This window comes from Natator depressus, chromosome 9 (assembly GCF_965152275.1).
Source record: "Natator depressus isolate rNatDep1 chromosome 9, rNatDep2.hap1, whole genome shotgun sequence".
Taxonomy (NCBI): Eukaryota; Metazoa; Chordata; order Testudines; family Cheloniidae; genus Natator; species Natator depressus.
The window spans coordinates 78,429,535-78,443,663 of NC_134242.1; the positions used below are offsets into that span (position 1 = coordinate 78,429,535).

Below are 14,129 nucleotides of genomic sequence, written 5' to 3' on the forward strand. Positions count from 1 at the left end.
TCCTTTAGCCAGTGCAGAGGAAGCTTTGTTTTATGGCTTTTATTTGTTTGTTTGTTCTCACCTACGTATCTCCTTTCTTGGATGTCATTTTTTTTTTTCACGTGGCATTTGCAGAACATTTCAGCGTTCGGATTTTTTGACTTTTCACTGAGCTTCGTATTGTTAGCAAACAAGTGTGTCTCCAGTTTAGTTAACCTGTTCTTAAACAAGGGGCATTATGTCTAAAAAGGAAGAACTAAAAATAAATTGAGGCAGTCGGAGCTTTTTGGACCTGCAGTTTCCAAGCTAAGGGCTGGCCCCTACAAACTTTAATTTACTTCATGGGTCCCAATGCCTCGAATGCAACGAGGTATGGTAATAAACTGCATGCTCTCCTGATTCACCGCAGCTCAAACTTATCCCAGTGAGGTGGATATCGTGTAGGAATTATTGCTGGCAGTTTTACAGAAGTCTGGTGAAACAATTGTGCTGGATGTGCAAACTGACATAATTAACTGCATCAAAATCTTCCCAGTGTAAAAAGATGAGGAGTTTTCATATTTTTAAAAGAACCCAGCACTGAGGTGAAAATGTTTCAGTAAACTAGTGTCCAGAGCAACGTTGTTCTCTGGTTTTTAACACCACACAACTTGGATGTGTTAATGTTTCAACCCCCTAGTTAAAAGGCATATGCCATTTACGCAACAATGCAAATCCAGCCAATGAAATTGTGTAAACTAGTATTAACATCAGGTTTATGCTACCACTTATATATAACAAATTAAAATGAAAGAGTAAATTGTTTACATCCCTTGTGCAAACTGATTTGTATTCTGTTTACATACATCTACTTGTCAGAGTTTACTCATTAAGAAAGCAGACACACAAAAGTCCATATAAATCACTATTTTCTACACCTTTCATCGAGGTGAATAGAAGGTTTAGAGTGTCACATACTTGACCTTTGTAAAAAGATTTGATTTCTTGAATTACCTTCAGTTTTATGATCACATCTTGCTGTATAATATTCTGTGTGCAAATGTGAGATGGAAAAGGCACTGAGTAGTTAAGGCAGAGTACTGTCATTAATAATACAAGAAGAACAGAAAGTTTATTAAAGGAATTTGAGATAAAAATCACAATGGGTTTTTGATATCTTAAGGAACATGACATCAATATTTCCTTTTATTTGGTATATTTCCGGTCCTTCCCCATAGCCACAATTCCCCTCCTAACCTGCGATGGATCAGAAGAGGCATGAATGACACAACCTAGTTCTTCCTGGGTTTCCTGGTTTCTTCATTAATGACCAATGAATTACCAGGTTACATAATCCCAGTCTGTTTCAATAGCAAAGTACTTGGATTTCCACTTTAAAAAATCTGTCTAAATTCTTCACTCAATTTAACAGTGGGCCCAGATGCTCAGCTGGGATAAATTGGCTGGGGTAAATTTAATTCAGTGGAACAATGCTGAATTACACCAGCTGAGGATCTGGCGCGCAATATATATTACAGTTACGCCTTTGGTTAATAAAGTGAAATGTAATTGTTCTTTTCATATTTCAGATAGAAATATAACTCAGTAGTATATATGAATCTAATTCTCCTCTCATGCCAATGTAATCTGAGAGGAACTGTTGAAATCAATAGTTCCATCAGCGTAAAACTGATGAGAGAGAACTGCTGATTTATTGTAAGGAAGTGAAAAGTGTTAACACTCAATTTATGGGGTAATTTTTCAAAGCCACAAATGGTGATGTGCTCACATGATGCCCATTGATATTTACCATTATTGAGCCAAATTCAGCCCTAGCATAAGTAGACACAGCACCCACTGACCTCAGTAGAAATTGCAGCTCTATCCATCAGGATGAATTTGGTCCATGAGTTGTCTAGATCAGTGGTTCTCAAACTAGGGCCGCTGCTTGTTCAGGGAAAACCCCTGGCGGGCCAGGCCAGTTTGTTTACCTCCCAGTCCGCAGGTTCGGCCAATCGCGGCTCCCACTGGCCATGGTTCGCTGCTCCAGGCCAATGGGGGCTGCAGGAAGCAGCGTGGACCAAGGGATGTGCTGGCTGCCCTTCCTGTAGCCCCCATTGGCCTGGAGCGGTGAACCGCGGCCAGTGGGAGCCACGATCGGCCGAACCTGCGGATGCAGCAGATAAACAAACCGGCCCGGCCTGCCAGGGGCTTTCCCTGCACAAGCGGCGGCCTTAGTTTGAGAACCACTGGTCTAGATCTCTGTACCTGATCTCTTTGAAGATGCTCTCCTGAGTGTTCTGAAACACCATATCTATGGATTATATTTTCAGACACTCCCCTAAATGAAAAAAATAATAAGTCACAAGCACAGTAGTATCACTAGTGTAAGCTGCAGGGGTTGGGGCCATTGCTGCAGCATAAGTGAGTGGGGTTTTTTATATAAGTGTGAGTTCATATCTGAGTTTATGAATGAATTCAACACCATTTAATTCCACCATTTCTGTTTGTCAACAGGTATGAAAAACCTGCACATTTATCTCTTAATACAAAAAATGATTTATTTTTTTTTAAATGTGGTTACCACCTGGCTTCTTGCAAAGCATCATGCTTTGTTCAGCAACTGTCAAAGTGCTAGCAGTTGTTATGTTTCCTGTGCAGGAAGAGTCATGAATTGTGGAAACGGCAGAGAGTCCTGTGGCACCTTATAGACGAACAGACGTATTGAAGCATAAGCTTTCGTGGGTAAATATCCACTTCTTCAGATGCATGTAGTGGAAATTTCCAGAGGCAGGTATAAATATGCAAGCAAGAATCAGGCTAGGGATAACGAGGTTTGTTCAATCAGGGAGGATGAGGCCCTCTTCTAGCAGTTGAGGTGTGAACACCGAGGGAGGAGAAACTGCTTTTGTAGTTGGCTAGCCATTCACAGTCTTTGTAGAATCCTGAGCTGATGGTGTCAAATTTGCAAATGAACTGAAGCTCAGCAGTTTCTCTTTGAAGTCTGGTCCTGAAGTTTTTTTGCTGCAGGATGGCTACCTTTAAATCTGCTATTGTGGGTCCAGGGAGATTGAAGTGTTCTCCTACAGGTTTTTGTATATTGCCATTCTTAATATCTGATTTGTGTCCATTTATCCTTTTATGTAGGTTCTGTCCAGTTTGGCCAATGTACATAGCAGAGGGGCATTGCTGGCACATGATGGCGTATATTACATTGGTGGACGTGCAGGTGAATGAACCGGTGATAGTGTGGCTGATCTGGTTAGGTCCTGTGATGGTGTCGCTGGTGTAGATATGTGGGCAGAGTTGGCATCGAGGTTTGTTGCATGGATTGGTTCCTGAGATAGCGTTACTATGGTGCGGTGTGTCATTGCTGGTGAGAATATGCTTCAGGTTGGTGGGTTGTCTGTGGGCGAGGACTGGCCTGCCTCCCAAGGCCTGTGAAAGTGAGGAATCGTTGTCCAGGATGGGTTGTAGATCACTGATGATGCGTTGGAGAGGTTTTAGCTGAGGACTGTCTGTGATGGCCAGTGGAGTTGTGCTGGTTTCTCTCTTGGGCTTGTCTCACAGCAGAAGGCTTCTGGGTACAGGTCTGGCTCTGTGGATCTGTTTCCTTATTTCCTCGTGTGGGTATCGTGTGGGTATTTTGAGAATGCTTGTTGAAGATCTTGTAGGTGTTGGTCTCTGTCTGAGGGGTTGGAGCAAATGCGGTTACCTCAGTGCTTGGCTGTAGACAATGGATCGTGTGGTGTGTCCGGGATAGAAGCTGAAGGCATGAAGTTATGCATAGTGGTCGGTGGGTTTTTGGTATTGGGTGGTGTTAACGTGACCATCACTTATCTGCACCGTGGTGTCTAGGAAGTGGACCTCCCGTGTAGATTGGTCCAGGCTGAGGTTGATGGTGGGGTGGAAGCTGTTGAAATCGTGGTGGAATTCTTTCAGGGTTTCCTTCCCATGGGTCCAGATGATGAAGATGTCATCCATGTAGCGTAGGTAGAGAAGGGACGTGAGTGGACAAGAGCTGAGGAACTGTTGTTCCAGGTAGGCCATAAAAATGTTGGCATATTGTGGGCCCATGTGGGTGCCCATAGCGGTGCCACTGGTCTGGAGGTATATATTGTCACCAAATTTAAAATAATTGTGTGTGAGGATAAAGTCACAGAGCTCAGCAACCAGTTGTGCTGTGGCATCATCAGGGAGACTGTTCCTGACAGCTTGTATTCCATCTGTGTATGGGATGTTTGTGTAGAGAGCCTCTACATCCATGGTGGCTAGGATGGTGTTTTCTGGAAGATCACCAATGCATTGTAGTTTTCTCAGATTTAAAGGTAGCCATCCTGCAGCAAAAAAACTTCAGGACTAGACTTCAAAGAGCTTCAGTTCATTTCCAGATTTGCCACCATCAGCTCAGGATTAAACAAAGACTGTGAATGGCTAGCCAACTACAAAAGCAGTTTCTCCTCCCTTGGTGTTCACACCTCAACTGCTAGAAGGGGCCTCATCCTCCCTGATTGAACTAACCTGAACTAACTAAGCTGTAGCTCACGAAAGCTCATGCTCAAATAAATTGGTTAGTCTCTAAGGTGCCACAAGTACTCCTTTTCTTTTTGCGAATACAGACTAACACGGCTGTTACTCTGAAACCTGAACTAACCTTGTTATCCCTAGCGTGATTCTTGCTTGCATATTTATACCTGCCTCTGGAAATTTCCACTACAAGCATCTGAAGAAGTGGGTATTCACCCACGAAAGCTTATGCTCCAATATGTCTGTTTGTCTATAAGGTGCCACAGGACTCTTTGCCGCTTTCACAGATCCAGACTAACACGGCTACCCCTCTGATAATTGTGGAAATTGACATTTGGATGACAGACAGTCAAAGGTCCACCAGAGCTCTGAAGTTTACTCGCCAAGCTATGAATAGTTCAGATACACCTTTGAAGTGCCTTTATAAAAACCAAACTACTAAATCTATACCTGTAAATAATTTTAATCTGATTTAGGAAAAACCCCAATTAGTGACAATAATAAACCACAATATTGGTTTCTTTAGCAAACTGATAGAGGTGAGAAGTGCTAAATTGATATAGTCCTGGAGTCTGTAAAGTCTGATATTTGTCCAAAGAGCAGGTACAAATTGGATAACAGAAATGTAAACTCCTCCATATTCTTCACAGACACCTTGGTAAAAGCACTTCAGCCATAATCTAGAAGGGTGAGAGAGAGAGAGTTTAGACTCCATAGCCCTTTCAGTCCCTGGGCTCTCCGTTGACTGACAAGATTGCCAATTGCGGTGGTAAACTCTGTGTTGTGGACACCTGTCCACTGGGAACTTTACTGAGATCACCAGCTCATTTCACATAGGCCAGTGAAAAGCTGTTGAAAGGCAATGACTTTGCCTCACTACTAACCTGTAGTAGAGTCAAGTAGGCGACTTAGTGGTTGTAGGTATGAAAGGCCTCATGAAATGAAATATGCTATGAACTTTTGAACAAAAAAATTATATTTGTATGTGTGGAGAATAGAAAAACCTGGCAGAGTAGAAAAATTGAGAAATCCTCAAACAATTTCCTTTTACGTGTTGATATAAGTCCTGTACTCGACTGAGACTCAGAAGTCTTATTTGCATGTGTTTAATCTTGAGAGCACATATTAAACTGTGTGCGACTATAGATAGGAGTCAGTTTCATCAGTTCCTTAATTCTTGTAAATTACCTCACCAGAGACACTTTTGCTTGATCAGAGATTGCAAGATAAATTTTCATTTGTATTTTGTTGCAGCTACTAATAATCTTTATGACCAAAGGAACTGTATTTGTTTTATTCTCGGTGTATTTTGTATACACCTAGCTTGTGTTCTCATTTGATTTTTAAGATTATCTTAAATGATATTGAGAAGCACTATTGTCTGTGGTGAAGGAATAAACACTGCACTAAGCAGTTCAGAATAATCGATTGTCTTGATTTAAGATTACTTTTTGAGTGACAAACATAATATACTGGATGTGCCTACAGGCAAAGTCCCTGGGTCACAAATCCAAAAGTGGTTGTAAAAGTTACAAATCAGTCTTGAATAAATTATCAAGAAATCAAAAGTATTAAATCAATTTAGTTTGTTCATTTTCTCCATAAAATAAACTGTCACCCCAAAGTATATATAGTAGTAATTAGGTCATCTTTCTCCTAAGTTTAAAGGCTCTATATCCCATTACCCAGTCTGTGGAGTTGCTCCTGATTGTGATTGTAATTTAATACAAATAAATTAATATCTAGAATTTTCTAGATTCAGGACCCAGGGAGCTCCATTGACTATCAGTTCAGTGGCTTAGCTCCCTGTCACAATTGGCTGGACACTGGATATATCTGTCTTTGCAGAGTTTCTTTGGGAAGATGTTCTTGCTTTCTGAGAGCAGCTGCCCCTTTTATAATGACAATTCTCAGCCCAGGCGTGCCTGAAAGGAGGAGAGATGGACTGCAGTGCGTGGCTCTGGGCTGCATTCTTTCTCCGGCACACACACAACAGGGACTTGAGCTCAGAGCGGAAGCTCTCATTGAGCCAGCAGTAAATGAAGGGGTTGTAGCAGGTGCTGCTCATGGCGAACCAGTGGAAAGCAAAGTACAGAGCATTGTTGCTGTGGATGGCCTTGCTGGAGATAAGCAGCAAGTAGCAGTTCAGTGGGAACCAGCAGACAGCAAAAACCACCACCACCACCATCAACATCTTCAGTGTCATCTTCTTCTTCCGCTGATGGGCAAAGTATTGCTCCATGGTGACGTCTCCAATGGCATTCCTTAGCCAGAGCTTCTTGGCTACCATTGTATATGTGATGGAGATCACAAGCAAGGGCAGGACATACAAGAGTACAAAAGTAGTCAAGTCCAGGTACTTCCAGAAGAGATCAGCAGGAGGAGGGAAGCTGGGGAGACAGACCATTCGTATAGTTCGGTTCCTGGAGCACAAAAGGAGAAAACCCATCATTTCCACAATCATAAGCATGTAGTACAAAGGGGATAGGCCCCTTATAAAATACCTAGAGGATAGCTGGGCACATATGATAGATATGGGGTTCTCAAACTGGGGGTCGGGACCCCTCAGGAGTCACGAGGTTATTACATGGGGGGGTTGCAAGCTGTCAGCCTCCACCCCAAACCCCGCTTTACCTCCAGCATTTATAATGGTGTTAAATATATTAATAAGGGTTTTTAATTTATAGGGGGGGGGTCGCACTCAGAGGCTTGCTATGTGAAAGGGGACACCAGTACAAAAGTTTGAGAACCACTGTGATAGATAGAGGAATTCATTCAGACACGTGGATTAGTGCCTCTTTAAGTGAATAACTTCAACTCAAATTTGGCCCAAAATGTAGATTTTATTTACTTCTTTTTTTAAAAAAAAAGAAAAACCCCAAACTTTTATTAAAGCTTCACAGAAATAAACAAAAACCCTATTCCAATTGACATCTGTCAATTCTAATGGAAATAGTTAAAATGATCCTCCCTCTGCAGTGTCTGCTGCACTGAGAAAATAAAGGTGGAACCTGACTAATAGAATCATAGAATATCAGGGTTGGAAGGGACCTCAGGAGGTCATCTAGTCCAACCCCCTGCTCAAAGCAGGACCGATCCCCAATTAAATCATCCCAGCCAGGGCTTTGTCAAGCCTGACCTTAAAAACTTCTAAGGAAGGAGATTCCACCACCTCCCTCGATAACGCATTCCAGTGTTTCACCACTCTCCTAGTGAAAAAGTTTTCCTAATATCCAACCTAAATCTCCCCCACTGCAACTTGAGAAAATAAAGATAAAAGTGACTCTCTTGATTTTCACTGAACATTGGAGAGAAACTCAAAGTAGAGGCATGCTGCTTGAACTAAAAGTTTTCCAGTTGTCAATTTTCAGCTAGTTTTTACTAACAGAAGAAAATAAATGTGTGTGTTTATAATTTGTCTGTTAAATTGAGGGAGTTCCTTAAAAAAACACCCTGTTTATACATCTTACCCAATATAAAATCTTGCTAGATTCTGGTAGATGGCATGGGGAAGGGAAAAGCAGCTGGCCATAACCCAGATTATAATGATGCAAATTCCTCCTTTAGCAATTGACATCCGGGGTTTCAAAGGGTGCATTATAACCTAAGGAGGACAAATAGTTCAGAGCATGTTAAATCTTCTCATAGCAGGCTTTAAAAAGACTCCATCTGAACCCTTCTGAACTGATAACAGGACTAGCTGTTCAAAAACATAGATTAATTCTGAAAACCGATGTATCGCATCAGCAACCGGACACTTCCCTCACACCTCCGTTGCTGAATTTAGAAGCAGCTAGCAAACATGTTCACCAAGACAACAGCACCAAGTCAGCACCAATTACTATGGGAACAGATCAGGCTTTAGCTGTAAGTGATGGTAATGTAACTTGGTCATGTAATAATGATGCCCACATTGGCATTCAGTTGATATGAAAAAGATTTTTGCTGATGTGATGACTGTGGGGACCAATTTTAGTGTCTGGCCCATTGAAGCCTACCTCATTTACATCAGAGCTGTGTTTAGCCCCAGACTGTGCTGGCGATGGTGTGGCACAAATTAGTGATGCGTGTGTGTGTGTGAGAGAGAGAGAGAGAGAGAGGGGAACAGCTGCTTTATTTTCCACCCTCCTGCTCATTGCTTTTGCTGCTGAAGGAAGCTCACAAGAATCATGGTCTAAATGTCACCCTGACTGCTATTCTTTCAAATGCTATTATAGCTTTGCATTGTGTAAAGACCTGGAAAGCAAAACTGACGCAAGCCTTCCACAGCTGAGGAGGCCTGATCTTGTGGACTGAGCGCAGGGTTGTAAATAATCCCAGCTCTGACACTGATTCCATCTGGGCCCTAGAGCAAGTCACTTCACTTCTCTGGGCCTCATTTTTCCCCATCTGTGAAGCAGGGATGATGATACCTGCTTCACAGGGCTTTGGAGAAAGATATTTAGGGTGTACAGTGCCTGGAAATATAAAATTCTATATAAATACAAGTTACTAGAACAATAGCTTGCAACGCGGAGAAACACACTCTGTGCTACCCACAAACACAGTTTCAGAGACCAGCAGTGATGACCTTTGAGCAACACAATTCATAGATTATTATGTTGACCACTGACAATGAAAAACGCCTATTTAAATCATCCCAACCATCTCTTTGGTAATGAAGGTTTCTTCCCTCCACTATTTTCTTGAGTGCTTTTTCCAATTATCAAAGTCTCAAGTGATAATAGAGCTCCTATCACTTCTTTTGAGCATCTGCTCCACACTCTGATACATCCCAGGATTAGAAAATAAACTCATTTCAGGAAATGACTTTTCCTTGCTCAGTTGCATCCTTACTCCTAGATATATCCTACTGGACTATTGTTAAGCAGTTTCACTCCTGAGCTAGTTAAATCCTGCCAATATTAGAGGAAGTTATCATGTTCTCCCTTAGTTAAACTAATATGTATGAATTGCTAGCAAAGCTCGGCAGTCAGACTAAGGCTCTGGTTCTTATTTCCCCAACCACTTGCAATCTTTGATCATGCAATATGTAAAATATGGGATTTCAAAACCTTTTTCTTGTGAAATGCAAATCTTTGCTCTTAAGTGTTATAGTGCTGGAACTTCTGGTGACCTAAGGGGGAAATTTATTAAAAATTAGCAGTTTAAAAAAAAACAAAACAATTTTCCAGCAATTGCTTTCATTTTCTCACAGCAGCTGGCATACACGACTGACAATCTGAGCACTTAGCGGGGTCCGTCATTCTTTTGGAACTTCGTCTAACTGTAACATTTGTCAGGTGAATTTCCTTTTTCAGTTATAGCTGTTAATATTAATTCCAACTGTTCTAGAAACAATGGCAACCCACACCCGAGTGCACTCTTGTGCAATTTAATATCCTAATGCACAATATTTAGGGTCAGAAACAATAGTCTGGATTCAGTCAAATGCTAAATTATATTATCATCCATGGAAAGGAGTAGGTTTGAACTGATGATGTCTGATGCAACAAAACTGTAGAGGTCTTTTTTCCTTTCAGTATTTGCAGGGAACAACTTTGTAAGGGAAAAAATGGGTCCAACTTCCGCTGAATGTACAGGAAAATGGTACAGTTCTGCATGTTGCCAACTCCACGCACCCAAAAACCATGAGTTGGGCAACAAAATGTCATGAGTGGCTTAAAGAGCATGCAAATTTTTTTAAAATTATTTTTATATTTTTATTTGCTTTCTGGGTTTTGATCCTTCAGGTGACCCTTGGGTCATGTTTTCAAGCCTTTCTCCACAACCTTAATGCCTAGAACTTTTATTTATTTTTTTTTAAATAAAAGATGTTCATGAAATCACAGGGTGCCAGGTGCTGGGCTTTAGAGAAAACAACCAGTATTTAACCTGATAAGGTATCCTTACATTTGCTAGAGTTTAAATTCAGGTTATGTGATGCATACCTGGTGTCGATCCAGTGCAATGGCTGCCAGGGTAAGCGCAGAAACATGGACAGAACAGTACTGGACAAACCGACTTATGTGACACATCAGCTTTCCGAAGACCCAGGTACTGCTTACAAATCGCACCTGAAGAACAAACAATATTTGAACACACAGGCCATGTCAAATGTAGATTAAAACAATAGGTATCATCAGTAAAATCAGATGGTGGATGCAAAATAAGGATAATAAAACTTGCCTTCCAGGGTTATTGTGAGAATTAAATAGTTAATATATTTATAAAGTTTTTGTTAATATATCATTCCCATTTTTGCAAAAAGGTAAACTGAGGACACAAGGGCATCAGAAGGAGCGTGTAGCAATAGCAAACAAACAAATCTGTCACAGCCCTGCGTGAGCGGGAGCCGTGCTATTGATACATGTGTGAAGTCACCGGAGTTATACTATTGTAATCAAGAGGAGAACTGGGCCCTCTCAGCTGAGAAAGCAGATAACACTATAACACTAATTACCTTCCTCACTGATTTTAACATTGCATTTCTTATTGTGGATTATTTTATGGAACATGTGGATGCTATGGCTAATCACACTGACATCAGTGGAATGTGGATATTTTGAAAATGGTCTCATGGCATCATAAACTGTCATGGAAAGTAGTGCATGAAGCCTCCTATTATTCCCAATGAGGTTTTGTTTGTTGGGGTACGTCTATATTCACATAGCTGAAGTTGCGTAATTTAGATCAATTCCGCTCCCCCCCCCCCCCAGTGTAGACCAGGCCTTGGTGTTTGAGCAAAAACTTGTGCAAGTCACACTATAACAATCCTATGCTGATTCAAGCCTGGTGCAAAGTCAATGTAAGGATTTTTTTGTGGGAGAAGGTAATTATAATTATTACTTGTTTCCAGCAATGTCCCAAATGTGCTAGGTGCTGTACAAACATGAAAAAGGCACCATTGTTCCCCTACAGAGTTTACACTTTAAAAAAACGTAGGACAACTAGGATGAAAGTAAGAAAAGGTAAATTCAGACTGAACATTGGGGAAGTTTTTTTGATAGTGAGATTACTAGACTGTGAAAGTCTCTCAGGGGAAATGGGGGAAGCTTTATTATGTGGAAAGAAAAGGAGTACTAGTGGCACCTTCATGCATCCGATGAAGTGAGCTGTAGCTCACGAAAGCTTATGCTCAAATAAATTGGTTAGTCTCTAAGGTGCCACTAGTACTCCATTTCTTTTTGCGAATACACAGACTAGCATGGCTGCTACTCTGAAACCTTTCATTATGTGGGATAAAGAAGCCTAGACAAAGCCTTCCAGAATATACAGAAGGGAAAATTATGCATTAGCATGCAGTGGACTAGGTGGGACTTTAACCCTTCCCTCTCGTTCTATTCTTTTCTTTCCACATCTCATTATGAAAACAAAGGCAATCTAATCTCAGAACTAATAAACGTAACCACACCAAACCCAGGAGTTCAGGGGTCATATTCCCCACAGCATGGGAAGCCTATACAGTGTGTGTGAACTGGCCCTGATTCAGCACAAACCCACCCGTTCCCTCTGAAATCAACCTGTTTCTTAGGGACCTTAACAAGGACAGACGCTGCTTATTCAGTTTCCACAGGAAACTGAGTGTACTTCCCTGTGCAAAGCCTTCCCCTCTTCTTCATCCCTAGATGAATAATAGGAGTAAGACACCTCTGTTTCCCCCTGAATCCTGCAAGAAAGTCGGGCTCACGCTCCACAGCCTTATCCACTCCTCTCGGGATGCAGCGACTGCCAAGCCCGGCTCGCTCCAGCAGGAGAGGGGGGGGGGGGGGAGACTGTGAGGCAGGACGAGGTGGACAGATTCCTGTGAGGCACAGGGAGAGGGACGAGGTGGAGGAGCTAAGCATGGTCCCTACTTGAGCAGGCAAAGCAGGGATACTTATTTTATGTCCTTTACAATACAGAAGGTGAGGGAGAGCCGAAAGAAAAAGAAGCACGCTCTGTTCAGGCATTGATTGCATACCCGCTCCTGCCCCCCCCCCCCATCACAAACACAATTCACACACCCCTCCCAGAGCCCTGGCACACAATCTCTCTCTCTCTCACACACACACACACACACACACGGGCATTTCGCAAACCTAACACTAAAGGATATGGGGCAGGACTAGGACTCGCTTTCCACGTTAAGTCTCCGAAGTTACCTTCCGACCACCTCGCTATAAACCTCTCTGTGGCTCTCTCCCGTGGCAGCGCTGGAGCGGGCAGCGTGTTCCCACCACGAGAGGGGGAAGGTGCCGGCGGGGCGGCAGGGGGCAGCGGCCAAGGCAGAGTTGCTCCCCCAGGCAGTGAGCCCCGGGGAGCTGGGGCGGGTGCCGGGCTGCTTACCAGTGTGAACGGCGTGTTCAGGAGGGTGATCATGATGTCCGCGATGGCCAGGTTGACAATGAAGAGGCTAGTGGCCGAATGCATCCTCCTGTTCTTGGTCACCACGTGGCAGACCAGGATATTGCCGAAGAGCGAGATGCCGATGATCACCGAATAGGCCGCGATGAGCAGCGCCTTCACCGTCCGGCTCTGGGACTCCCCTTCGTACCGGGTGCCCCTGTCGAAGTCCCCCATGTCGTCCAGGTCCAAGTCGCCGTGGAAGAAGGAGGATCGGTTGGGGAAGCCGTAGAGGGCGGAGAAGAAGTCGGAGCCATTGCGGTCCTGTGCCCGGCGGTAGGGTTTGGAGATGTACTGCAAGGGGAACCACACGTGGCTGCTCATGGCTTCGAAGCAGCGGCGAAGTTCCCGTGGAGCGGAGCGATTCCCCTCCGGCCCCCTCCTCCGCTAGGCAAGGCAGCCTGGAGATGGGAGCCGGGGCGAGAACCCCGGGGCTTGTTTAACCGCGGCAAGCAAGGCCAAGTCTCGGTCACTTCGTCTCCGGGCTTAGGAGCTCCGGCTTTCTGCCTCCAGCTGGGCTGCTTCGCTCCTTTGGGGGCTTTTCTGCTTCTTTCCCACAAACTGCCCCCGCAATTTGCTCCCTTGCTTTTTCACATAGTCCATTAGTCGGTCACATTTCAGTCTCCCACACTGCTTCTTGGATGCACTGTCTGCCCTGGAGAAGCCCCCCGATCCCAGGGGCCAGTGCAGCCCTTCCCGCTTCTATCAGTCCTTGCAAGCATCCCTCTGCTCCGCACTGAAAGCGGCGGGCATTGACTGGGGCTGGGTGGTTCCCGCTTTCCCGGTTATATGCAGCAGGCTGGATGACATGCTGCACGTGCGATAGCCAATGGGGTCGCCCTCTCCCTCCCGACTTGCCACTGAGGTGGATTTTACAGCCCCACAGACGGCCGGGGTGGGGGGAACGCGATAACTGCAGAGTTGCAAACTGGCTGGAGCGGGCGTTTGCAATGCCCTGCCTCCCTCTCTCCCACCGCCCCGCGCTGCGCACCGCCGCGGGGGGGCTGCTCGTCTGGCCAAGCCCCGTCCTTTCGCGGACCCAAAGCGCTCTGCCTCTCGGGGCTCCCCCGGTGCCTGCCGAGCACGGAGTAAGAACCTGAACGGGGCCAACCGAAGACAGGGCTCAATGAGGAAAACTGATTTGTCTTTATTCTCTCCCGGGAAAGAAGCAAAACCGACTCACACCCCCCCGCCCCATCCCGATCCTGGGCAGAGGGTGCCCTTAGCCCAAACCGGCCCAATGCTCGGGGGAAGTGCACATGTCAAGACGACCCTAGCCA

General features: G+C 44.2%; 1 protein-coding gene across 1 annotated transcript; it reads right to left on the bottom strand.

The window, feature by feature from the left end:
* Window positions 1-4,765: 4,765 nt before the first annotated feature.
* LOC141993097 (G-protein coupled receptor 83-like) lies at window positions 4,766-13,794 on the bottom strand. The gene is made up of 4 exons (XM_074962375.1): window positions 12,793-13,794; window positions 10,416-10,541; window positions 7,956-8,089; window positions 4,766-6,908 (listed from the first exon to the last, which is right to left on the bottom strand). Exons 1-4 carry the CDS (start codon window positions 13,171-13,173, stop codon window positions 6,284-6,286), a joined length of 1,266 nt encoding a protein of 421 aa, XP_074818476.1. The 5' UTR covers window positions 13,174-13,794; the 3' UTR covers window positions 4,766-6,283.
* Between the last annotated feature and the right edge of the window lie 335 nt (window positions 13,795-14,129).

What these genes read in the sequence shown, in the direction of transcription:
- LOC141993097 (XM_074962375.1), bottom strand. Translation starts at nt 13,173, where the DNA reads ATGAGCAGCCACGTGTGGTTCCCCTTGCAGTACATCTCCAAACCCTAC. An exon ending in TGAACACGCCGTTCACACTG is followed by an intron (nt 10,542 to 12,792) that starts GTAAGCAGCCCG and finishes TTTGTTCTTCAG; the next exon opens with GTGCGATTTGTAAGCAGTAC. An exon ending in TTGCACTGGATCGACACCAG is followed by an intron (nt 8,090 to 10,415) that starts GTATGCATCACA and finishes TGTCCTCCTTAG; the next exon opens with GTTATAATGCACCCTTTGAA.